The sequence below is a fragment of the Podarcis liolepis genome, assembly GCF_965112155.1.
Source record: "Podarcis liolepis genome assembly, chromosome: 5".
Classification (NCBI taxonomy): Eukaryota; Metazoa; Chordata; class Lepidosauria; order Squamata; family Lacertidae; genus Podarcis; species Podarcis liolepis.
In genome coordinates, this window is record NC_139556.1 from 69,553,972 (window position 1) to 69,581,353 (window position 27,382).

Below are 27,382 nucleotides of genomic sequence, written 5' to 3' on the forward strand. Positions count from 1 at the left end.
ACCACCACCATAATTCTTCAATTGAATTGGGTGGAGCAGTTTTAAGAACAAGTGAAAACTTCTACAAACAGCTATAAATGTTACCCATCTTCTGACACCCCCCACCACATCACATTTGGAATGATAGCAACTGGTGGGTGGAATTTAGATCAGGAAGTTGATACAGGGAAAAGAATTAGCTCCTTTCCCAGTACTGCTGTTCCCTCACACAGCTGGTTTTAAAACTTTTAAAAGCGCTTAGGAAGATCAGCTCTTCTGCACAACATGCTCTCTGGTCCTCACAGGGCTTTCTATGACTGCTGAGAGCTGAATGTGAGCAACAATAACATGAAATACCATTTTGGGACATGTGCGTTATAAAACCAAAAGAAGCACAATTAAAAAATCTCTGTATCTATATATTGAAAAATAGAGCAGATTAAAAACCAATGCAAACAGATTAGAAGCAGCAGCCAATGAGAAGGAGACAAAAACAGCAGCAGCAAAGGTCAACTCCCCTTGGTAGGTGAAAGGCCTGTCTGAACAAGAAAGGCTTTGCCAATGAAAAACCAGCAAAGAGGGGACTAGGCAGGTCTCCCTGGGGAGGGAGTGCCCTTTTGGAGTATTCCTTAACAATGATAAGATTGGTCAGTTTCGTATCATTTGTTCTTGTGAATGCAAATTCAGTGGCTTCCTCCACACAAGTTCTGGAGATAGACAGCTGTGGCAGTGTCATGTTATCTGCACCTCTGTTGTCATCGGATAAAATGGAACTGACACAGCTGCCTATCTCCAGGAAATAACCTGGGTACCAAACTTAAGTTTTGCCCAAGGATCAAAAGTCTACCAGTTATAGCACAAAACAAGATATGTAGGCAACTCCTGAGAGATTTCATTCCACAGTTCCTGTTTAGAAGACTGGCATCGGTGCCAGAAATAAGGCTGTGCGGGCATTTCCCCAGCACAAGGGGCCGAGCCAAGGGGGCATAAAATCGAGAAGATCCATAACTGAGAAGATCCATTGCGGGAGCCAGATGTTGGTCTCACACAGGGCACCATATTACAAAAGATTACCAAAGTCTGCCCCAGTTGGGCACTTCTTAATGCAGACTATTTTGATGGGAAGATCAAGAGTGTGAGATGTAGGATTCGCAGACCAAAAAAAGTGGAACCTGTACACAAAAGACAACAAAACCACTATCCCCAATTGCCCAGGTGTAACTGGTTTTACCCTGTTGTAGCCACCCCTTCCATGGGAATCGGTGCCAATTGAGAGGGGCCACACAGCCTTCACGTAGTGCTCTCATTCTCTGCCGTCTCCTTAACAAAAGATTTCTGCCAAGCATAGCTTTGTAGAGGCTGGACATCTGTCGCTCTTTAGGAGCGGGATGTGTGTGTGCGTGTGTACGATTTGCCCATTGAAAAGTAGTGACCTGTCAGCCTTGATTGATGGTCACAAGCCTCTGGTCTCAACCCCTCCTGTGGGAAAAGAGGGCTAGCCAAGCAATGCCTTCATTCACATGCTAATACCAGACTATAAATGCAAGCAGAGCAGGGCAATCATGTAAGAGAAAGCCCCAGAAGGCAAGGGGAGCAGCCAGCTGCCAAAGGGCTTTCTCCCCTTTCTCCCCTAAGCCTTGGGGCAGGCGAAGTGGATTACAATGACTGCCACAACCCTGGCCAGCTGCGTGCAGAAGCTTTCCAACACCAAAGAGGAAAGGAAGGTATGTCACATTCCGTAAGTGGCTTGAGATAGAAGAAGTCTTGAGGGTTTAAGGACACAGGATGGGTTGTATCCAACTAACAGCCATCGAAATGAATGGATGTAAGGTTAGGCATGCCCATTCATTTCAATGGCTCTACTCTGAGTAGGACTAACGTTGTGGGCCACCCTATGTGTTCGCATTCTAGTGGTTGCTGTTTCTGTGTTTTACTAGGAGGTAACTCCTAATTTGGCTCTCAAGCAACTAACCCACAGACAGTATCGAGAGATAAGCTAAGAGCTAGTTAGAAAAACACAGAGCAAAGGTAAAGTACAAAACACATGGGTGTGTGCAGGCTCTGACTGTTATCTGTACACACATATTTAATATGGAGTTGTATATTTCAGTCCATACATGTGACCCAGGAGAAAAATATATCTGGTTTATATAAACGATATTTACTGCTCTTAATTTTGCTTTATATGCTTAGTTTTAATCACAAACTTTTTTTTTTAGAAAGTAGATTATTTGTGTGTAGAATTTAGTATATGCTGTTGTAGAAATGAAAGCCGGCAGCACTGCAGGGATTTAATGTTCCACCTGACCTGATTTCCATCACAATCAGCAGCAAAAATACAACTGCAAGTGGTTGTCAAAAGAATTGTCTGACTGGGTGGATTGTGGAATGAAATTTTTTAATAAAAACCAAAATATATTAGATTATGGGAAACTTTTATGGAGAGTTTTATAACAAAGCTCATGCTCTGGACATAATTGAAATCAGTTTCCTGTTTCTTCCTTGGTAACTGGGTTGTTAGGCAAAACAAATTCAGCAATCCTACGCACACTTACCCGGGAGTAGGGCTTACTTCTGAGTAAACACGTATAGGATTGAGTTGTCAGTTTTCCTTGTCAGACTTTATACAAAACTGAACTAGGTGGAAATCTGGTGTATGGGTATTGTGTCAGGAGAGTGTTTGACAACCAAACTGGTAAAATACTGGCCACAGTAGTACCCATGAATTATTTGCTGCTATATGGAAAAGGCATCTGTTTTTAAGAACAAAAACATTGAAGCCCTATGTGCATTTGAACTGACAAGACTAGTAGCCAAAAGCAGGATCCAAGCTTTCCATGTAGAAAAGGTACTCTTAACATTCTCCCTTTAATCACTGTAGTTAAGAAAACCTTTGATTGAAAGAAAACGAAGGGAGAGGATCAACAACTGCTTGGACCAGCTCAAGGAGACTGTTGTTGGGGCCTTTCGGCTTGATGTAAGTGTCGGTTTTTAGTGTGCCTCTGCGCCATCTTCCTTTTTGCTTTATGTTTTCAGCATTGTTCAAAAACAATTCTTTGTCACTAATAACCCACTTTGTTGCTGCACTTTTAAACAGCAATCTAAACTTGAAAAAGCAGATATCCTCGAAATGACGGTAAAGCATCTCCAGAATATCCAAAATAGCAAAGTTATGGGTAAGTGGATTTATGTACTTGTATGCTTTAACCCCTTCGTGTTTATTCAAACCTCTGTAACTTCTGCAGTGCTTTGAACATTGTTCCGTCCAATCTTGTTGTTCGAAAAGTAAAACAGAAAAGTCAGAAGACAGCACTTTTCCAGCCTGATGTTACTGATAAAACTTTGTAAATTGTATAAAACAGTGACACGGAACAGTTTAAGCAGTGACCACTGGACTCCATGCTAAATAAAAAATACTAAGGCTGCAATCCTATGTATACTTACCTGGGCAAAAGTCCGATCAAACTCACTTCTGACTAGACATTATAGCACCGAAGGGGCCTTCTCAGACAATCTGCTTACTGTATTGTTTATTGAAGGCTGTCCACACCACTCAACATCTTCAAACCATAGAAGGATCCTATTTCCCAAACATTCGTACTGCAGTCCTTGAATTGCAATTCACACCTTCTGGTGTCTCCAGTGCCTCAGCAAGTCCACACTATAATGGTGTAAGCCTCTTAAAGAATGTGCTTTCACGAAGTACTTCTCAATATCCCATTTCTAGTTTAGTGTGTTAATGCAAAGCTGAGAGGGGGGAAATTGCTGACTGGAAGTACCCATTTTCTTACATGATATCAGTACTTAAGATGGAGGGCTGTTAGCACTGTTCATAGCCATACTATAAAGTATCGGTTGAAGTCCTTGCCTTTAACAGTGCATGTGCAAGGGACTCAACATGGCAGCAACAATAGTTTCACTTATGAAGTTGCCGTGACAGGCACGTTGGGGCTACAACCAGGAATTCATGGCTTCTTGTACAGTTGCCTTGTGTAGTCTGGTGCCGGGACAACAGGTTGGAGTATCTCCTTGGAAGTAAAGGCTTAACAGGTACTGATATGGCTCTTCTAACCCAAACTAACCCTTGGTGCCACCTCCACAGAGAGGCCTGTAAAGGTTTCCTGGGAGGCTGGGAGCATACACCTGGGTAATAATAGCCTTTCTGACTCCCATTTGGTGTAGGCATGACAAAACATCCCCAGATATATTTTTTCATGTGTGAAGTCCAAAGCATTGAAGATAAAATAACCAGGGTACCAGAATGAGGTAATAGAATGTAAAGGTAACTGTATAGAGTTTCCAAGGGCTGTGCATGTTTCAGAGGTGGTCCCCACAGAGCAAAACTTTGCCTGAAGGTATTTTGCTCACATTTTCAGCTAAGTAGCTTAGCAGTAGCTAAATAGGTATTGCCCAGATGTTAACATAGACGGCAATCCTAACTCCACTTACCTGAGATTAAGTCATACTGAATTAAATTGGACTTACTTCTGAGTGGACATGGCTAGGATTGGTTAGTGGCTTGGTTTTTAACACATTATACTTCACTTTGTAAGCAAAGGTGATACTGTGAACCTCCGAGGGTTTGTAGACCATTCTTAGCAACCAAATATATCTTGGTGAACTAAGCACATGAAACAATAATGTTTGTACTTGCAAAGACTACTAAAGTGCTATGCTGAAGCAGGCTATCAGGCTAGATTGTTGTCAGTGACAAGAGAGTGTGTGTTATATGAAAAGAGGCGACTTTTCATTATATTGGGCAGGGGCGGACTTTGGTTATAAACTAGAGTCTTGACTCTTTAATAACAGGAAGCGTCTTCTGTTCTTGTTCAGCAGATTCCAAGATGGGGTTGGAAGCTCAGCAGAGGTACAGCACTGGGTATATCCAGTGTATGCACGAAGTCCACAATCTCCTCCTGACCTGCGAATGGATGGACAAGACCCTTGGGGCACGGCTACTGAACCACCTGCTGAAATCCTTGCCCAGATCTAGTGAGGAAACCTGCAAGGCAGACTTGAGTTCTACCACCCCTGGGAACAGCACAGGGTCCAACCAATCTCAGGATCAGTTCCAGCCCGCCGAAGACAAGCCAGGGTTGAAAAAGCCATTCCAGCCCCAAACACCCTCGCACTGTAATCAGCGCGAGTTGTCTCCTCCCGGTCAGATCCTGCAGTCTCATTTTGCACACAATGGCATTAACATGGGGTCGTTAGACATGTGGAGACCGTGGTAAAACTTGTCTTGGAGAAACCTTATTTCTAATCTTAGACCCTCTTTTATATGTATCTTATAGATATGCCTCTTTAAAACACTTTTTGGAGCAAGTCTGCTCCTGTAGGTGTACTAAAGACCAGGGTACTTCAAGCCGAAGTAAACCGCTGCGTAGCCTGCATTGTAGAAGGCTGCTATTTTATTGTATTTATTTAATGCATCTAAATTATTTTATAGAATCTTCTCTTGTGCTGTTTAGTGTATGTGACTTATATAATGTTCCTTTTCATATGCTATTAAAAGAATTAACAACTTATTAATAAAAATAGAAACCACAGCGAGATGCTGGTCTTGCGTTTATGCAGCTACTTTACTTAACTTTTCTTATGCAGCTACTGTTAAATAGGAGCATATTGAGCCAGACCATTGATCCATCAGACTCAATATTGTCTCTACACCGATTGGCAGAAGCTCTCCAGGATTTCAGGCAAGGATTTCTGCAAGTCCTAACTGGAGGTGTCAGAGTTTGAACCCAGAACCTTCTGTGTCATGCAAAGCAGACACCACTGAGCTATTGCCTGTTCCAAAACTCAGGAATTTCTACTTCTATTTCCCAGGATTACAGAAAGTAGAGGAAACTTGTCTTCATTGCTCCACTGCAACTGAAGGAAAAAAGAAGAAGCAGTTGTGTCCCTTAGTTTGCACGTGTTCTAGATGTGCATAAGGCTTTTTATAAGAGAGAGCATCCAAACATGCTATTCCTCACCTGGAGTTTGAGATGGTACTGTTTAGCAAAACTTTGCAGCATAGTCCTGCAATAGCTCAGTCGGTAGCACATGAGACTCTTCATATCAAGGTCGTGGGATCGAACCCCACATTGGGTGAAAGATCCCTGCACTGCAGGGAGTTGGGCTACATGACCTTTGTGGTCCCTTCCAACTCTACAGATCTATGATTCTATATGGTTCTCACTGAAGGATCTTGCATCTTCAAGATCTAGGCAGAGACTTGATCAGGGCTTGATAAGGTATTGGTGAAGACTGAGTAGAAAACAGCTGGTATTCTGTAATGTTGGTAATACAGTCGTACCTTGGATCCCAAATGCCCTGGAACTTGGACATTTTGGCTCCCCAACGCCGCAAACCTGGAAGTGATTGTTCCGGTTTGCAAACATTCTTTTGGGACCTGAATGTCCGACATGGCTTCCATGGCTTCTTACTGGCTGCAGGAGCTTCCTGCAGCCAATCAGAAGCCGCGATTTGGTTTCGAATGTTTTGGAAGTCGAACGGATTTCCAGAAGGGATTCCATTCAACTTCCAAGGTATAACTGCAGTAGTAATAGTAATAATATATTATTATGATGTCATTCTTTGCCCAATTCCATCCCTTATTTGGGGTGAGGTTTTTTTAATTGCTGATTATCCGATAGGAACAACCAATTCCCCCTTTTATTAGGTGTCGGCTGTACGTCTGTTTCCTCCCACCCCAAAGGTAGCCAGATAGCTTCCCAAAGAAAACAAAATCCACACAGGCTGTCTTTTGCACTAAACCGTTAAGAAAGTGAGCTGTTCTGCTAAATAATAGTGTCAATTTGCTTAGATATTTCCCCTGATGAACTTCCAAGATGAGACACGAATCCTGAACTCGTAAGGCAAGATTCATTGAGAAACCTATCTACAAGCACTGGGAGAACCCTCTAAACTTGATAGTCAACATTTGGTTGCTATGGCGCTCCAAGTTGAAAGCAATTAGAAGTTCTTTTCAGTTTAAAAGTAGAGAGCAAGGGGGAGGGATCCGCTTAAACAAACACTGTGCATACTAATTAATGACCCGTCAGAATCCGGACGCTAATTATGCACACTGATTTGTTTGATGAGAGTTAGGAAGAGTGAATGTCATCACCTTGTATTTTAGCACCTCTCTTAGTGTAACTCTTCTCTTTTTATCCTCTCCTCTTGAAAAGCCATTAGCAATGATAGCACCAGGATGGCAGTATTAACCAGGATGTCTCCTAGAATGCTCTAACAGCAGCACTTAAACTACCTTATCTATCAGTTCCAGAATAATGTTTGGTTGGGAAAAACTCTTCAGCCTGAATGTTTTCCTTTCAAGTACTCCTTATGTTGTTATCAGACTCTGAGGTGGAATAACTGCATAGAATGCAAGGGACTTTTTCTGTTAAGGTTGTTAAGTTTTTGTTTAAAAATAGCATTGCATTTCCATGCTGCAAAAACTTCAGCCTGTTTAGTGTTCCTTCACTGAGTAGAAGAGTTTTTCCAGAAAAAAAGGTGACAACTCTAATCAGGTCATTATTATTTTATGCATGTTTTATTTGGTACTTAAATTAAATTGTGTGCGTGCACACACAAACAAACACAGTTTACAAATGCAAGAAAACACAAGATGAAAGGAGGCAAGAAGGACAAGGGGGGGGGGATGTGGGTTATATAAAACTGATGAACCAGTCACACCTTCATAAGAGTGGACAATCCCTGCAAGCTGATGGAAGTTTGCTTTTGCAAGATGTTTTTTTAAAACATAAATAAAATCAAATAAAAGCTACAGTGGGGCTTAAGGACTGGTTGTTAGTAAAAGGAGCAATCATTTAATTGAAATCGAGCAATCATTTAATTGAAATTGAAGGGCAAGTTGTGCCGGGTGAAACTCCTTCTTTTACATAGTTATGCAGGTTTAAAAGGCCAGTCCTTTTTTTGCATTGGTCCAGCCCTTGAAAACTCTGGGTCACTTCTGAAGAGCCTCAGAAATCTAGCCTACCGTTTTAAACAGAAAGTATGCTTCTAGTGCAGTATAAACAAGTGTATTCCTAAATGTGGAGAGATTATCACTCTCTGCTTCTTAATTAGGTTGCAGATATATGAAAATATCAGAACCTGGGCTTTGTATTTGAGTCTCAGTAGACTTTTGCTGTAGGAGCTTTATGCAACAATTCATTCAATGGACAGACTATTTGCTTTGCATCCAACAACTTGATCCTAACAATCTTGTCCTCTGTCCTGTAATATGTGACAGCAGCAGTAGGTTGCCTGTATGCTGTGGCGCAGGTCACCAGGCACCAAACAAAGAGAGGGCTCCTGTACCTTTACTAACTGCCCTGTACCAGCTAGGCACACCTGCTGAAATCTCCTCTTCTGCACAACTATTAAAAGTACAAGAACCCTGTCCTGTTTGGTATCCGGTCATCCTAGCTATGGCAGATACATGGGCCATGCTGGGAATGGCTTCCTTCCTCTGGCTGGCTAAACCAGGTAAAGGTAGTCGATGGGTCTCAAATCCTCAGTGAGTTAGGGACTTCCCCTGCACCCTGGGTTTCTAATTCTTATATCAGTTGGTTGATACCTTGTATGCCTCCAGCAACTCCTGCAGCCAAGCTGGTGCCAGATGTCTTGCTCTGCTTTCCTTTGGACCACATCAATGAGCCCTAGATGGAGGTCTTGTCATCTGGGCAGCCCAGGACCTCCATACACACTGCCCAGGCTTGAGCCCCAAGGAGGTCCCTTCAGTGCTGCTAATGCAGCGGTTTGACTTCATTCCTGAATGCGCACGCCATTGTCTCTCAAGACAGATGGATGCCAACAACAGGAAGCCTGAATTCAGTCCCACTATTTCCAGATCAACCCTCTCCTCTCAATGTGTGCTGGTGTGCGCATGGTTCTCTGTTCATTTTTAGTTGTGAGGGCTTGCCGATTGGAAGGTCGGTGGTTCAAATGCCCCCGACGGGGTGAGCTCCCATTGCTCCCCAGCAGTTTGAAAGCACGTCAAAGTGCAAGTAGATAAATAGGTACCACTCCGGCAGGAAGGTAAATGGCGTTTCCATGCGCTGCTCTGGTTCGCCAGAAGCAGATTAGTCATGCTGGCCACATGACCCAGAAGCTGTACGCCAGCTTCCTCGGCCAGTAAAGGGAGATAAGCGCTGCAACCCCAGACTCATCCGTGACTGGATCTAATGGTCAGGGGTCCCTTTACCTTTACCTTTACAGCTCTGAATGCTGACACAGAAATCCAGAGTGTGATCCTTTGCATGTTTATTGAAATGTCAAGTCTGGCTTATTCTCAGACAAGCACACATAGCTTTGTTGCTGTCATTTGGGAGATCTGGCACCCTTTTGCACACGCAATCCTAGCAGGGAATGTGTCTGCAGACACATGCTTCTGCGTGTGGCTTCAGTGGGGCAGGTTAATTATGTAGAAGGAAATCTATATTTCATTGGAACTTACAGCCTAGGAACTACACTGATGATGGAGTCCAGAATCCCAGTTCCAAATGTACTTGCTCAATGGTTTCAAGGATAGCTAGGTGTAAAAGAGGACATAGTCTCTGCACCTGTAATAGTTGCCCAAAAGATGTACCTTGTCATGCTGTTAATAGGTGTTATAGGTGCAGTTCAGCTATTGAAGGTACAGAAGGTCAAGATACCTGCTTTTGCATCTGGCCACCTACTAACTTTACATCCAAGTAAACATGCTGAAGATGGCAGGCGGCCATGTGATGTGAATGCAGATTTGCTGTATAAGATCTCATTGGTGAAGATGAGAGGTAGTTATACTTGCCATCCTTCTCATCCTGTCTAAATACCACACATGGCTAGGAAGGGCAACTGTGTTGCTACTTGCAAAACACAATTACAGTGGTACCTCTGGTTGCGAACGGGATCCATTCCGGAGCCCCGTTTGCAACCTGAAAGGAACGCAACCCGCGTCTGCGCACACGCAGTTCGCGATTCACGGCTTTTGCGCATGCACACGACGTCATTTTGTGCATATGCGCATGCGCGAGCGGCAAAACCTGGAAGTAACCCTTTCCCGTACTTCCGGGTTGCCGCAGGACGCAAGCTGAAAAGACGTAACCTGAAGCAAAGGTAACAAGAGATATGACTCTATAGCCATGTTAATGTCAATACCTGACGTTCATAGGACCAGGAAGTTTTTGATCACAAACCAAGGATATAGGATACAGTACAGTGCCTTTTTTGTTTTTACTGTATGGGGTGCTTGCTGCTGTCTTAACAAAATCCATAGAAATGTAGAGTTGGAAAGGACCCCGAGGGTCATCTAGTCCAACCCCCTCCCCCACAATGCAGGAATCTCAACTAGATCACCATCCAACCTCTTCTTAAAACCCTCCCAGCAAGGAGAGTCCACCACTTCCCAAGGGAGTCCGTTTCACTGTCAAACGGCGTGTACTGACAGAAAGTTCTTCCTGATGTTCAGCCGGAATCGCCTTTCTTGTAACTTGGCGCCATTGGTTTCGGTTCCAAATAATTAAATAGATCCCTCAGTTACTCCAAGATAGTTGTTTTGTGTGTGTATTCTGATACTTGATGAACCAGATTTGTGTAAATTTGTGGTACCTCAAAGTGCATTAGAAATTACCCTAAGCATCTTTGAAGGGAGGGCAAACACCATCTACCAAATCCCATGGTATCATTTCACTTGCTCTGCATCACAGTAGGAGGAGCTACTGTTCCACCAACCCCCCCCCCCCGTTTTCATCCGACAATTGCTGGCGGGTGTGCAAGGATGGGGAAGCCTCTCCTGCAAGCAGCAGGAAAAAAGCTGAAGTTCAGAAGACCCAGAGCTTTTCCTCAATGTCAGCAGTAACATTGACTATTCAGGACCAGGAGAGGGAGTCATGGCACAGTTCCTGCAGGACAAAGGCGCTGCTACTGCTTTCTTTCCAAGTTACATAACCGAAAGGAAAAGTAGAGCTAGCAATGAGTACTTAGCTGCAGAATGTGGTTATTTTCACTTTGTGAAATACAAAACACCTTCCTTAGTGATGTACTCAGTGAACGGTGTTGTTGTTTTTAAATTATTTATAATTTTTTACAAAAAAATTACTGGATTTTTTGGGGGGTGCAGGGAGATGAAATTTTTCTTGGACAGGAAAGAAGGTACCTTTTTCCATATGTGGTGGTCTTGTAATAAGGTTAAGGTTTACTGGGAAATGATATATAATGAATTGAAAAAGATGTTTAAATTAACATTTGTAAAAACAACAACCTAGAAGCTTTTCTCTTGGGAATTATGGGATCAGAGTTACCAAAACAATACAGAAATTTATTTATGTATGCAAGCACTGCCGCAAGAATGATATCCACCCAAAAATGGAAAGAAGTCTGGACGAAAGAAGATTGGTTATAGAAATTAATGGACAATGCAGAAATGGCAAAACTTACCAGAAGAATAAGAAATCAAGACAAAATTCATGGAACAGCTGGAAGAGGGGGAGGGAAGTCGAAGTTCAATATGTGAGGACTATTTTTATTTCTTTGTTGAATTGTTTATTTGTTACAAATGAAAACTACCAATAAACTTATTTTTTAAAGACTTTTTCTTGGACTTGATTGGGTATGATATATTCATAGAATCATAGAACCTTAGAGTAAGAAGGGACCCCAAGGGTCATCTAGTCCAACTCCCTGCAATGCAGGAATCTCAGCTAAAGCATCCATGACAGATGGTCACCCAACCTCTGCTTGAAAAGCCCCAAGGAAGGAGAGTCCACCACCTCCAGAGGAAGTCTGTTCCACTGCCAAATGTTTAGTCGGAATCTCCTTTCTTTTAACTTGAAGCCATTGGTTAGGGTCCCACCCTCCAGAGCAGGAGAAAACAAGCATGCTCCCTCCTCCATGTGACAGCCCTTAAGATATTTGAAGATGGCTATCATAGCTCCTCTCAGTCTCCTCTTTTCCAGGCAAAACATACCCAGCTCCTTCAAGCACTCCTCATAAGGCTTGGCTTCCAGACCCTTGATTCATTTAGATCTTGATGTTGTTTCTTTCCCGCATAGGCTTTCGGTTTAACCCACAATGTAAACATTTCTAGGAAGTTCTATAAAAGCTTCCTCCATGCGAATTCATTCTAGAACAGTTATTATGAAACACTCTTTTATTATCAGCCCGTCCTCAAATTATGGTTCAGAAGCTAAAAAGGTAAAGGGACCCCTGACCGTTATGTCCAGTCGTGACCGACTCGGGTTGCGGTGCTCATCTTGCTTTATTGGCCGAGGGAGCCGGCGTACAGCTTCCGGGTCATGTGGCCAGCATGACTAAGCTGCTTCTGGCGAACCAGAGCAGCGCACGGAAACACCGTTTACCTTCCCGCTGGAGCAGTACCTATTTATCTACTTGCACTTTGACGTGCTTTCAAACTGCTAGGTTGGCAGGAGCAGGGACCGAGCAACGGGAGCTCACCCCATCGCGGGGATTCGAACCACCGACCTTCTGATCGGCAAGTCCTACGCTCTGTGGTTTAACCCACAGCGCCACCCGCGTCCCTGGTTCAGAAGCTAGGAGGCATTTAATAATGAAGGCAAGGTAGAAGGTTATAAAACTTTGCATGGCATGGAGAAAATGGATAAATATGGATAACTCATGGGCATTCAGTGAAGCTGTATGTTGAAAGATTCAGGGCAGATAAAAGAAAACGTATCTTCGTGCAGCTCATAGTTAAACAATGGAACTCACTTCTGCAGGAGGCTGTGAGGGCCAGCAACTTGGATGACTATAAAGATTACACAGATTCATAAAGCTATCATTGGCTACTAAGCACAACAGCTATGTTCCACCTCCAATGTTGGAGGCAGTATGCTTCTGAAGACCAGTTGCAGGTGGGCAGAGTGCTCTTGCACTCACTTCCTGTCTCCAGGCTTCCCACAGTCTTCTGGTTGGCCAGTGAGAGAACAGGATGCTGGACAGGATGCCATTGGCCTGATTTGGCAGACGCTTCTGGTGTCCATATGAATGACACAAGGCCACAAAACCAGCTCCTCAAGAATTTCGCCAAATCAGGTGTCTTGTTTTTATTGCTTTATATACAGCTCTGGCAGCCCTTTCTAGCTCAACAGTGGCAGTAAACAAATCAATAATAAGAGCACCAGTGCTTCCAAGTGTAGCTGCCCCATCTAATCTTTTACACAGAGCCAGCAGATATAGCATATTTCTTCCAAGAAATATGGGGCCCTCCAGCATTTTCATTGTGGTCCCATTGAGACACTGAAAATTCACCATAGAGCATTTTGGGTGTTTGGGCCACAGTTTGAGAAGCATGCGGCAAGGCTGAACTTCATGAGCTATCATTGTCATTACCCAGTAAGGGCACTAAGATCAACAACTGAAACTCAGCTGGTTTTGCCAGAGCATGATTATCATTGGGCTTTTTCACTGGTGGAACCTGTGTGATGGAATGCACTCTCTGCCGAAATATGAGAGGCCCCCTCTGTGTTGGTATTCTGCTGCCTTTTGAAGATGCACCTGCTTACATAGGCATTGCCTTGATCTCTCAACCCGACTCTCTTGCTTTAGTTGCAATTTTGCTTTGATGGGATTGTTTTATTCTTTATTTTAATTATGGATTTTTAAAAATGCATTAATCATGAGATTGTTTTATTGTGTGCTTTAATTACGGCTGTTTAATCTTTACGCAACTGGTTTTTATACTTTGCAAACCACTCAGAAGCCTGTTTTCTAGTAGGAAGAGGCATATAATAAATAAATCAATAAAAGATATTCCTTTTCCTATAAGCACCCTGGGCTTGAGGAGCACCATGGCCGCTTTCTCTGTTTTTGGCACCTGTGTGATGACAGTGGGTAAGGGCGTATCTCTGTTTATTGACAGTATTTGTAAAATAACATTCAAAACCCTAAAGATGAAAACAAATAAAAAATAAAAGCAGAATAAAGGAAAATAAATAAAGCCAGTGCAGTTCCATCCATGCCTATGCTTTCTCAAATATATATTTATTATTATCGGAGAACTGCTAAAGAATGGGTGTAGCAGGTGAGTGGGCAGTAGCAATTCTCTCTTGCACGTTATCCAATACTTCCTGATGGTTTGCTATACAACAGCGGTGGGGAATCCTTTTAGTGAGGGAGTTGTGTTACCTTATGGGCCAGGCACCCCCAAACTTGGTCCTCCAGCTGTTTTGGAACTACAGTTCCCATCATCCCTGACCACTGGTTCTGTTAGCTAGGGATCATGGGAGTTGTAGGTCCAAAACAGCTGGAGGGCCAAGTTTGGGGATGCCTGTTCTGGGCAGTCTGACAAGGGCCAAGAGCCAGGGACAAAAGTGGGCAGAGCAACACATAGTGATTGGTACAGTTGGCTACAGGGCTGGCCCACCCATGAGGCAAGGCAAGGCAAGGCAACTGCCTCAGGTGGCAGGATCCAATCTCCAAAGAATGCATCACCTGCTACTGCTGATGCTGCCATGATAACAACAGCCGCCTCAGGGCACTCCTTGTAGGTCAGATCTGTCACCTTCTCAGCAACCCTTTCCAATGCAGCCTCTGGGTGGTCTTCTCCCCCCCCCCCATAGGAAGAAAACAGTAAGGGCTGCCCTCTGGGGTCTCCTGGGCTCTGCACCCGCCTAGCAGACCCCCCCACCCACAAACAACAACCTTTGATTCCCAGTTCAACCACTGCATAAAGTGGAGTTGACCCCCCCAAAAAAAAACTTTGTTCCCAATGTTCACTCACCCTTTCTTATCTGGTAGGAGTGAACACCGTTCTGTGGTTTGCCTCAGGTGCCAAAGGGCATGTCTCCTTGCTCTGGACAAGCAATAGTCATTAGAGCACATTCCAGCAGGAGGGACAGAAGGGGGTGGGGGTGGAAGAACACATCTCTGCAAGCAAAAAATCTTGGGTGTGAAGCAGGCCCGGTGGGGGTGTGTGTGGCCTGGGGAGGGATTCAAGGGCCAGATAGAGATGATTGAAGGGCCACATTCAGTCCCTGGGCCTGAGGTTCCCAATCACTGCCATGCATGCATGAACTGCACTAATCCAGAGTTACCTAATAGCACAGTCCTATGCACACCTACAGCCACGTCTCCTACTTTACCCAGGTCAGTTCTCTACTTGCAGGTCAATTCTCTACTTGCAGGGCTGCCAGAAGACCTCCGTTGGAAGGAATCCTCCATCTGGTTCAAGTGTGGTTTAATGATAAAGAAAAACCAACACAGGCACACACACCAACCAGATAGTTTAATACCCAGTTTATTAGGCTTGGCATGACTGCTAGCTTCCTGAGAATGATCACCGCTGAACTCAGCACTGCTTATTCCCTGCACAGGTTCAACTTGTATATAGCGCTCCGAGATTTAACAAAATACCTTGAGCCAGTTAGAATGCAACCAGGAGCTTTTCACTAGGTATGCAATTTCGTGAAGACATATTAGTCTTTTAAACTGCTAGCATAAGAGCTCCGTCAAAGAAAAGAAATGAGCAGCCTCAGCTGGATTATCTTCCTCATTCTCTGACTTCCTCTGTGCAAACTTGAAAGCCTTGTTGTCACCTCAGATGCTTGCCAGAGCAAGGAAACTTTGCCCACTATTCTTGCACTCTGGCAGACGCCCGAAAAAAGTCCCAGAGCTGTGTCCCCCCTTCACTGCACCGCTGTGTAAAACTGAGCATGGTCTGGATTTCACACTTTGCCTCGGATTCTAGTTATCAGCTAATGGGAACAGACAGGATGCTCAATCTCTGCTGTCAAAACAAAGTAGATCTAAGTGACAGTGCTTCATTTTCGTTGTTAGTCCTTATGGCTTAGTAACCTGCTGCTTACAGGAGCAAAGGATGTAGCACGGGTTGTGTAGCAATGCTCCAAAGTCTTCCAAGAGAGAGAAAATGCAATGAAGAAAATATTTCCTTGGCATGTCTGTGCAGGACTGAAACCAAAACAAAATCATTGCCTGGCACACAATTGCACAACAGATGCTCGTTTTAAATAGCAGAAAGGGCAAGAACAACAATTTCAGGTGTCTCTTCCCTTAACAGGGAGTGCGTAGCTGCTGGGGTCACAGCGAATGTTGGCTGCAATGTCACAGCGAAGCCTGGGGGGGCTCAAGACGTTTGGGTGAGCTTTCTGGTTAGACAAGGAGTTGGGTCCATCTAAATTAGTCTCATTGGAATCAGTAAGAATCAAGTTGGCCACGAGTCGCTTGTCCCATTGCCTTCAATGTGACTAAAACGTGCGGCTCCTTAGGACTTACCTAATAGGATTTGTCTGGGGTGCCTGAAGTGTGAAGCACACCTAAAAGACCATACTAGTTGCAAGCCTCTTTGTAAGCCTGGCTCTTGGTGAGTGAAAAGTAGGAGGGGTGGGGAGGTGGGCTGCAGGAAGGGTAGATGGAGGAAGAAGCAGACTGTTGAGAGTCTGCCTGAAGAACATTTACTGCAAGGAACTGATGGATGGGGAGGCGGGGAGGCAGCAGGGCTGGGGAGTGGGAACTGGAAAGTCTTATCAGGAAGCGAAGCATTTACAAAGGGAGACAGACAGATGGTGGTTGGGGGAAGGGGGACAGACTGAAGGGATGGGGGATGGGGGGTGTCTAGAAATGACTAGGATCTGCTAAATCTTAGTGCCAGACTTTCCAGGGTTGTTTTTGTTTAAAAAGTCTGCAGTGCACTATTCTTTTAAGAGAGAGAAGGGTATGCAGTCCAAGCAAGCATTCAATACAGGGCAGTTTCTACCATTCAAGGGTATCTTGCCCTGCCACAAAACCTGCTCTGCCCTCCATAGTTCTTACCGTACATTTATTTGTATGAATCAGAACCTAAAAATGCTGCTGGCTTGAAACAGAGAAACAGTTGAACAACCCATAGGCAACAAAACCCATTGACATAAGTAAACAAATGCATGCTGCATTTAATACAAATAAAAGGAAGTAAAGAGGCCAATGTCTTATTTTTTATTTCCCTTAGATGATGAGTTAGGAGTTTTCTGTTTGTTCTCAGATACTCCATGCTTTTTATTAAATAGGGTTTAAAAACAACAACAGGGAGACAAAAGCAAGTAAACAGGCAAGCAAGCAAGTAGGTAGGGCATTTGCAACCAAAGTATAAACCAAATTTTCACAACTTGGATCCATCTGCATTAGTTCTGCTGTTGGTATGTTACACCCATGTTTGGGGGACTATGGACCCATCTGGGATTTTAAGAGATCACCTCTTTCCCCACAGAGAGAGAACAACTGCACATGCAGGTACAGAGCTTTCTCAAGGAGTCTGGGATAAAAGTCAGGCCCAGTGGGGACAAAATAGATCTTCTTGAATTTGCATGATTATTTTTTACTGCATTTATATCCCACCTTTCCTCCAAGAAGCTCATGGTGGCATACACAGTTCTCCCCTCATTGCTTCACCCTGAGCAGTGCTTGGGCTTGGTGATCGGAAGGTTGGTGGTTCAAATCCCTGAGACGGGGTGAGCTCCTATTGCTCTGTTCCACCTTCTGCCAACTTAGCAGTTTGAAAGCACACCAGTGCAAGCAGATAAATAGGTACCTCTGCGGTGGGAAGTTAAACAGTGTTTCAATGCACTCTGGTTTCTGTCATGGTGTTCCATTGTGCCAGAAGTGGTTTAGTCATGCTGGCCACATGACCCGGAAAGCTGTCTGTGAACAAACGCCGGCTCCCTCGGCCTGAAAGAGAGATGAGCGTCGCAACCCCCTAGTCGCCTTTGATTGGACTTAACTGTCCAGGGGTCCTTTACCTTTACCTTTTTTCCTCAGCATGGGCTCCCAGCTTCATCACTTCCAGCCTGGCTGGCTCCCCTTCTGGCTGGAAGTTTCCCTGACCTCTCCTCACAGAGCTTCTCTACTCAAGCAAATACAAGCCCCATATAGTTCCCTAAAAAGGAAAGGGGGAGGAAAATTTGCGAGTAATCTGTTTTCACAGCAATACCTTGGCTTTTCAACATTATATTCTCATCTTAAGGAAAGCAATATTCTTTCCATGTGCCTTAACTATTTTTCTTGTGCTGGAGTGCATACCTCTGGATTGCAAGAAAAGGAATCAAACAGGTTTCTCCCCCTACAAAAAGGATCACTTCAATATTTGTGCAGTGATCACAAGCAGTATTACTGGGGTAAATGCAGAGTGTGTTTGTGTGCAGCTCCAATTACCTGGGGGGGGGGGAGGAAAAGCATTGTCTTGTGGATTTTCTGCAGAATTCCCTCGTGGATTTACCTAAATAATGAAAAGATTGCCATTTCTTTGAACTCAGGAACATGTAACATACAAGTTGCCAGTTAGCACCTGTCTTATTTTGTGGGGTGGGGTGGAGGGAAGAGAACAGCTGCAGAATGAACAGGGCTTGAGATAGCCTGAAAGGTAAATATTGAAAGTCTAGCAAACATGCAATCGTTAAGCTTCGCAAAACAAACGTTTGATAATGTCCACCATGGTTTAAATGCCAGGAGCTCAGGGAAATTGAACAGATGAACTTTGGGGTGCTTGGTGCTCTGTGAAATCAGTATCTGTTTTCTGACTCCAAACCTCGCTACCAATACAATCCCGCCTACATCTGCCTGCCACATCTGTCCACATTTAATCTGCCTTTCCATTTTGGCATACAATTCATCTCCGAGCTATCTGCAGCCCTCTGTAATCACCAATTCCATCACTCAGCCACCCTCAGCATTGTTTCCATGTGTATCCTTCTTTCTAGGTCTGTCTTTTAATGAGAGGTCTTCACTGTACTGGTTTAGCAGTATTGACAGTTGGAACTGCAGTGATCAGTTTGGTAGCACAGTGAAACCTCGGATTAAGAACAGTCCTGTTTACGAACGATTTGGTTTACGAACTCCGCAAAACCAGAAGTAGTGTCCTGGTTTGCGAATTTTACCTCGATCTAAGAACGGAATCCGAAAGGTGGAAGGGCACCAGTGGTGGGAGGCCTCATTAGGGAAAGTGTGCCTTGGTTTAAGAATGGTTTCGGTTTAAGAACGGACTTCCGGAATGGATTTAAGTTCATAAACCGAGGCACCACTGTACAGTGGTACCTTGAGTGGTACCTTGATAGTCAAACGGCTTAGTTGTCGAACAAATCAGCTCCTGAATGTCGCAAACCAGGAAGTGAGTGTTCCGGTTTGTGAACGTTTCTTGGAAGCCAAATGTCTGACGTAGCTTCCGCTTGAGTGCAGGAAGTTCCTGCAGCCAATCAGTTGGTTTTTGATCGGTTTTGGGAGTTGAACGGACTCCCGTAATGGATTAAATTTGAGAACCAAAGATAAACCCCTTTTAATAAGTGACCAGCTACTGAGGCTGGAAAATAACTGCTTTCTGAAACTGGTACAGCAGTACAGCAGACTTCCACTCATGCCTCTCCCATATTGGTCACTACACCCACAGCAGGCATTGTAACATTCAAACAGTTTGACTTCACCCCCAAAGGCACACTCCCCCATTGTCTCCTGAGACAGACAGATGCCAACAAATGTATGGTCTTCTCTACCAATGCATCTGACGAAATAAGACTCTTTCCTTAAAATGTTCATGCCAAAGAAGAAGGAGCAGACAAAGACTTTAAGGTTCCAATTTCCTTCCCTTCCTCTTGAAAAAGTCTAGGAATTTGGAGTGTTTTGCATTGTAATAAAAATGCTTTAAAAAATTGATAGGAAAATATCCTTCTTGGATTAAGTTATGTATATATTTTGAAGCTGATGTTTGGGAAAATCCCTGGAAAGGCATGAGATTGTTCTTAAACGGAGCATGAAAAATTTGAAGTCTCCCTAAAACACCTTGTGTAAAATTCACAAGACCTGGCAGTTTACCAATCCTATTATAATATAAATGATTGCAAAGATTTCAACCCGGGGGAATTTTTCTAGCAAGTTGATAGTTGTACTGTGTTGATGGGTGGTATTCCTGTGGGGAAATTTTATCATCAGGGTGCATGTCTTGACTGTAGACTGCTTTTTTGAAATTAACATTTTTTCTGTTCCACAAACTGTAGGGGAAACACAGCTGTACTTCGTGTTTTGGAATCAGAAACTCAAGATAAAAGACGAGAGGAGCAGATTAAAAACTTAACATGAACCAAGACTTGGTGGAAATGAGAGTGCCTTTGAACATGTGAAGAATGCATGCCCATCTCTCTGCCACTCTACATAACCACAGCATGCCCATAGATCATAGAATCAGAGATCCCAAGGGTAATCTAACCCAACCCTGTGCAGTGCAGGAATCCTGCCGAACAGTCATCCCTGGGTGTTTGGATTTTTTTGGGTACTTTGTCCTAGAAAAATCCTGTTTTTTTACTGTTTTTGTAAAAAAAACTTGGGGGGTTTCCTTTTTGAAATATGGCAACCCTAGGCTTGATGTGCCTTCAAACTATATCTTAGGATTCAACAATAAAACAAATAGTGCCTTTCTGAAGGTGCGAGACTGCCTGGGGACTCTCTGCATACCACCTCGAGTTCTGCCATGAAGAAAAGTGGGATACGTACTAAATATTCTTTTTTAAAATGTTCATTCTTACATACTAGAATATCTTTGTAAATACAAAACACCATATTTCCCCAGTGCTCTCTCCCAAGGAAAATTTTGCACTGTGCGGGATGACATGATAACATCTCAATTTATCTTTCTACAGAGAGAAAGAGGAAAGAAAAAAGCTCTAGAGACAATATATTTAAGGGAAGAAATGGAGATCTGAAGGCCTCCGAAAAAAGTAACTTTGAGCCCAGAGAGAAACAAATTTTTACCAGCTTCCTAATAAAACGGAATATCAAAAGAAAGATGAGCCACAAAGCCCCTAAAAAGCGAAGCCAATTCCTGTTAGACAGAAACCTGCTCGGAGGACTGGAATGTTTAACTAGCAAATTAGCAGCTACTCGCAAGATAATATTTGAATGAAGGCAGACCAACTCCAGACAGTTCTGCCATCTGTTCCAAACATTCCGGGGACAACATGGTGTATGGTGTCAAAAGCAGCAGACAGATCAAGGAGCATCTAATCTACAGCATACCCATGAACCAGCCTATTGCAAGGTTCCAAAGGATTGCTTCAGTACCAGGACGGATTTTATCAATTATATAATAGCTCAGTTTGCATATCACACTAAACCATAGTAAATAGTATACACTGGAAGCACAGATGGCTCCTGCTATCATCCCCAAGTGCAAAAGGAGCAGCAAACCATGATCCCCTTGTTTAGTATTATGTCTGAATTGGGGGTTGTGGTTTTATTTCTCTCAAACAAAGCACGACTGGCTTCACGTCACGGTTTGTTTGGCTCTGATTCTTGGCTCTGACGTAATACTAAGGCACGGGTGAAGGTTTGTTGCTTGCTGTAAGGAGAAGCAAAACAGGGATCGTCTAAATGTTTGACCATGAACGATGGTTTACTGTGATATACAAAACCACCCATATGTGCGGAGGTGCAACAGATCTTTTAATGCAGGGCTCCACAAACTTTTGAGGACCAGGGCCACAACTTGAAATCTAAGAAACTGTGTTGGGGCACCACAAAAAAGTTAATTCAGAAATTACACCAAGCAGTTATGGTGAAGGAATTGCCTGGTCGAAAAGGAAGGTAGCTAAGTCACTCCCAGTGCCAATGCAGCAAAGCTGCCAAGGGTATATCCCAGTATAGCCGGTGGAGGTTGGCCCATTAGGGCAAAGAGGGCACTGCCCACCAACCTCAGCAAGCCCTCACTTGCCTGTCTTCCTACTTACAACCACTCCAGAGGGTGGCACTGCTTGTCTGTCTTGAGAGACAATTGATGCACCTCCAAGGGTTGCAGTCAAACCGTTGTGTTAGCAGCATCCAAATGACCTCCCTGGGACATAAACCCGGGCAGGGTGTATAGAGGTCCAGGGCTGCCCAGATGACAAGACCTCTATCTCAGCCTTGCTGATGTGGTCCCAAGGAAAGCAGAGCAATACATTTGGCACCATCCTGGCTGCAGGAGTTGTCGGAAGGAGGTGTACAAGGTGCCATCCAATTGGCTTAGGGATTGCATTCTAGATTTGTGTAGAGTTTACACCTTAGCCATTTCTTGTCCCAAGACATCCCACAAGGCAGTGGAGGCTTAGGATCCGAGTTTTCCTTCTCCTAGGTGGGCTACCTGCCCAGGCTGACAAGCCCATCTACCCCTAAAGCATTATGATACCATTTTAACAGCCATGCCTTCCCCTGAAGAATTTTGGGAGATTAAGTTCAGTGCTGAGAGTTGTTTGTAGACCTCTATTCCCCTGGGGGGGGGGGTATTGTTCCTAGGGTGGTTTAACAATCAATCCCTCTTCACAGCAAACTCTGGGAATCAAATAGCTATTAAAAAACCATTATAGCATTTGGGAAGCCTTGCTCCAGATATTGCATTGCAATGTATTCTGCATCTCCTTCCTCCCTTATAAAATGGGTGCAAAGGCTTCACTTAATGTTCAGGCTTCTAATGGAAAATTATGTCATGAATGTAGAACCAAGTATCATTTTGCTCTCTCAGTGCTCAGGGAAAATGTTGTGTTTTGCTGCATTTTGCATCTCGATTTCATTGAAAACAGGTTGTGGGTGGAGGCTGAGTTTTGTACAGGACTTGCAACATAGAAATGCAAACACGCACACAACCTTCCTTCCAAAAATCTTTATCTCCGAGGTAGGTATTATACTATGTTTTCCATTTTCCTCCCCTTCTTTGAAAATGTGTGCAAGGAGGTAAGCTGATATATGAACTTGAATCATACAATTTTATCCTGAACATAGATAATTAAATTTAATTCCAGTACCTTAGTGTTCAAGAAGGCTATGCTTTAAGAACAGTAAGACGCCGAACAATCATGCAGTCAAGTTAACAGATTTTCCTGAAGTGAGTCCATAAAGCGATACGCAACCAGAAATCTAATTTGCTGAACTTTATGTGTGAAAGTTCCATGATACCTAGCATAAAGACGAAAGCTGTTTTCATATGGGCATCAGGAGGCCTAACCGCTGCAGACTGCATATAGTCTCCAGCTTATTGTTATTTGCTTGTACCCATTGGAGAGTAAAGCTAAGATTCTGCTTATAAGTGGATCATTGCAAAACCAGGGTAGAAGAAACTCTGTTTTCCAGGGCAGAAGTGTGTTCTGCACTCTTCAAGAAACAATTGACATTTCTTGCCTTGCTGCAAGCAAGTCTATTTCACACTTTGCTCAAATCTTCCTGCATAGACTTAGAAGAGTCTTCAGAGTGTTTTTATGTAGACTGTGAAAATGTACTTAAACTTTTAACAGTTGAGCTCTTGCTCATGTGGCTTCAGAGATGGAATTGACTTTTATAGGTAACCTGAAATTTCATTTATGTTTTATTTTTTTGCATATTTCACATAAAACTAAAATGGAAGCATGGAATGGGGGAAAAGCATGTTTATCTACTCATACACCTGTGTCAAAATGCTCCTGATATTTTTTATAGGCCATTCTGTCATGCAGTCAAACTACTGAAATTGAAATATCGAAATACTTTATTGTCACTTGTACAACTTGTATACAAACTGCAAGCTTTGGCAGTGGAACAATCCCCCCCAATAGAAAGAAAGCAATTCCTTTCATTATCTGGGATAACTACGTCTGATGTACTTTCCCCAGAGTACCACCTGAGGACACATACAGCATCCCAGTTCTTTTGCTAAGATGCATTACATAAATGCAACAGTAGTATTCATGCGAGTGGAGGTGCCTGGTGCGGTTCTGGCGAATGTTGTTCTGGCAAAACAAACTCTAGCCCAGAACATGCTAAGCAGGACTGCAGCTGCTAGCAAACATTTTGCCTTGTATATCTGCGTCTGAACACAGCACGTTTGCGCCTGCCTGGGATGCGGTTGTTTTCATACACACACAATAGATGTATTTCTTTCTTGGCTAGTAAAAATATGACATACGTTACCAACGTGTGTTGGGGGGGGTGGGGAGTCCAGGGGGTGGGGAAAGAAACAAAGAAGTCAGAGTGAACACCTGTCCTTCTCCTTGGGGACAAGACCTAATGCTTTTATTTGATTCAGTCTGTTGAGAGGACTGCAGCTGCCAACTGTCATCAGCATCAAGTTACATTCACAAAGCTGGAGGATTTCATTCTTTAGTTTAAGGGAAGGAGGCAGCAGCGAAAACGAGTGAGGAAGGGAGAAAGATTTTTGACCATGTCAAGATGAGACTGTGATCCAGCTTTTCTTTGTGATCGCAGCCTCCTAGAAATGGGGGGGGGGGGTGCACAGGCTGATTCAAGCCAGCTATCAAGAAATTCTTGTAATTAATTCCTATTTTTTAAAAAGAGGCTAGCTTGAATGTGAGGCTGTTTTATTGGATGATTGTACTCAGATCCCTTGCAGTAACTGGGTTGCCAAACTTATTTTTTTATTATTAAATTTTGACCCGTTGATATTTTTAAAGTATTGTTGTAATATTGAATTTGACTTACTGACTTTTAAGAGCCGTTCAGGCGTGCGTAATGGGACTTAAACAGACACGTGAAAAGGGGAAAGTATGCATGAGCGTGCCAGCCCTGCCACCACAGTCCCTGTCACCCTCCGCTGTATTTGAGGGCAACAGACTGCAGCAGAGGAGCATTCCGGGGGCTCCTCCCACCCTTTGGAAACCCTGGAAAATCCGAGTTCTAAAATGTACAGGGAGGACAGGGGAGATGGAGGCGGAGGGCGTGCTAAGCCCTGCGTGTGTGTTTATTTAAGCTGCATAATAAATGCTCTATCCAGAGCTTCTGTCTTATTTGAATTTGTTGTGCTCTGAAATAATGGCATCACACTTTGGCATTTTATGCCTGCTGTGAGCTGCTCTAGGCACAATCCACCATCGGTTCTGAAAAAATTGGAACACAGGTGAACATATGCAGAACCGGCCCACCCATCAGGTGAGCTGAAGCAACTGCCTCGGGCAGCAGAAGCACAAGGGGCAGTGCCCTGCCCACCCCACCACCGCCAGAGTGCCCCCCTCTCGCCAAGTTCTTATGAGAGGGATGCGTTCCAGTGCGCAGTGTTGCCACTCATCTTCCCAAACCCTGTGACAGAGAAGACAAGTGCCAAGGCCTTGCAGAATGCCCCCCGCCCCACTCTCACCGGGTTCAGCAAGAGGGAGATTTTACGGCTTGCAGCATTGCTGCTCATCTTCCCCACCACTAGGGCAGCGAAGACGAGCACTGAGGCCTTTTGGAAAGCCTTCCTCTTGCTGAATTTCAGTGAGAGGGGGCATCCCGGTGGCGGCAGAAGTGGTGGGGCGGGTGGGGCACTGAGGGGGGTGGCAGGGGGACAGGAAACAGGCCATTCCCATTTCGCCTCAGATGACAAAATGGATCCCTCATCATATGCATCCCTTCAATATTTCTTATCACCTGATCAGGAACAAAGGCCTCATTATCATGAATGTGTGTATCGTCACCATGAGAAACAAGTAGTGTGGCAGATGGGGACTGCCACTGCAGCTCCTGGTAGCCACATCTATGCCTGTTTGCCCACCTGTCCTACTGGCACGACACCCATACCATTCGTGTTGTCAAGCTATGCATTCAGATATCAAAAGGCGGCTGTCATGAATAAATTGTGTTTACATCAGATAGCAGTGTTTGAAATCTGCAAGTTTAATAACAGCTTAAAGAATTGCTGGCGGACAGCAGGAAGAGTGGAATCAGAGTTGGAGGGGTCCCCATAACTTATGCAATGTCCTGAACAACACGCATTCAGGACTGGCCCTAACATTAGACAGAGCGAGGTGAGTGCCTCAGGCAGGAGATGCAAGGGGCCAGCAGATGCAAGTCTCACCCCCACCCAAGTCCCCTGGCCCTACCCTTTTGTTGGAGCACAAAGTTCTATGTGCCATGTCCTGGACCCCCATAACAAATCTGCTGCCCTCAGGTTTGGTGGACAACTCTGTCCAGTTGCCAGTAGTGAAATGCTTTCTCTGCCAGTCCAGTTGGCTTCTGTATGTGGAATGTGTGGGGCAAGAGTAAGGGAGTTTGATACCGGCAAGCAGAGTACAGCAACATTTTCCTAGGATACTGCTTTGCATTGATACAGCTAACACGGACCTCGATGATCGCTCTGCTAATAGCCCTTCTTGCATTCTGATGACTAATGACCTCTGACTTCCTATGTCATTCATAATGATGGACATACTATTGTTGAGAAACAATAGCATGGCTCCATATCACATACTGGAAAGTGCACATTCCCATAGAGGAAATGGAAATTTACTCCTAAGTCCCCAAACCCCAAGTTAGTAGTTCTTGTTGCTTTCAGCATGCTGAACATTTAAATGACTGCTAGGCATACAGGGGCAGCAATTTAATTCTTCTTATGCTTTGGAAGGAACAGAGTGAATTCTAGGAAAAGGAAGTTGTTAGGCATTGGGGGCGGGGGATATCTTGAAGGGCTTCTTGAATGCAATGCTTTAAAATCAAGCTTTTGGTTTGAGCCAGCAACAGGAAAAATGCTTTGACGTTACAGTCCAACTTTTGCCAGTTCAAATGTTTTGTGTTGCAACTTTGTGAAATTTTATTATGGTGATGTTCAAGACACAGTTTCTGAAATAGCAAGCACCTTATATTTCTTCTTAGAGAGACTGAGTCAAGACCAGCACTGTTTCACTCATTTCATATAGCTATATGTGGCTATACAGACACATTGGGCTGGATAAATTAACCACCGATTGGTTCCACGGAAATCAACACTGTTGTACGAAATGAGATGAATGGTGCTGGTTTGGAATATTCTGCATAAGAGAAAACGTAGGTTTGTTTGGTGGCACACCTAAACCCTTAGAATGTTACCTCTTTTCAACTGCACACTGCTTAAGTGATAAGATGTGCCACATGGTGGCTACCAAACATATGTAATTTCCTCCCATGGATACTATGTCCAGCCAGTACTCTTGCTGTCCTACTTGGTCATCTCTTTGTCCATTTCTACTCATATGGGCATTGTTCTGTGGGAGATTTGCAGTCAAACATAACTACACATGATTACTAGTTAGCATATAAAGGGGTTAAGGACCACAGAGGTCAAATTGTAAGAGTAGGCTCAGTAAGGTCATGCCCCCTCATTTTTGGTAAGGAAACAATGTGTTTCTTCACTTAATTTCCTCACTCTCTTCTTCATGATGTAAGTCATGGAGGGAGGACATGTGTCTGAAGCTATTTTTTCTGTATTTCTACACAATAATACTATACCTGTGCTGTTTTTGCTATTGCAGTGAATAACACAGGAAACAGACCTCCGATTATGTAAGTAAAGCATTTTAAAACTTACTTTGCAGTGTGTTGTCTGTTCATTTCAGAGAGGGGTAGAAGGAGGTCTGCTGCTACACATAACTGAAACAGGATAAAGGGGGTTTAATAACCTATATTCTTATGCTTCACTAAGCTACTTAACTTTGATACTTAAGCTTTGCTAGGGGCTCTCTCCCACCAG

At 43.8% G+C, this 27,382-nt stretch overlaps 1 protein-coding gene and 1 long non-coding RNA gene across 4 annotated transcripts; one reads left to right on the forward strand and one right to left on the reverse strand.

The window, feature by feature from the left end:
• Positions 1-1,249: 1,249 nt before the first annotated feature.
• LOC310708336 (transcription cofactor HES-6-like) lies at positions 1,250-5,506 on the forward strand. 3 transcript variants are annotated; one of them, XM_083506634.1, is made up of 4 exons: positions 1,250-1,717; positions 2,861-2,956; positions 3,077-3,155; positions 4,816-5,506. In XM_083506634.1, exons 1-4 carry the CDS (start codon positions 1,520-1,522, stop codon positions 5,211-5,213), a joined length of 771 nt encoding a protein of 256 aa, XP_083362760.1. In that variant the 5' UTR covers positions 1,250-1,519; the 3' UTR covers positions 5,214-5,506. The 3 variants fall into 3 exon arrangements, with proteins under 3 accessions (XP_083362760.1, XP_083362759.1, XP_083362761.1); XM_083506633.1 differs by having other exon boundaries at positions 1,253-1,717; positions 4,813-5,506; XM_083506635.1 differs by having other exon boundaries at positions 1,538-1,703; positions 4,813-5,506.
• Positions 5,507-15,187: 9,681 nt separating this feature from the next.
• On the reverse strand, positions 15,188-17,845 carry LOC310708060. The gene is made up of 2 exons (XR_014526836.1): positions 17,706-17,845; positions 15,188-16,041 (listed from the first exon to the last, which is right to left on the reverse strand). It is a non-coding gene; the product is annotated as an uncharacterized lncRNA (long non-coding RNA).
• Positions 17,846-27,382: the final 9,537 nt, after the last annotated feature.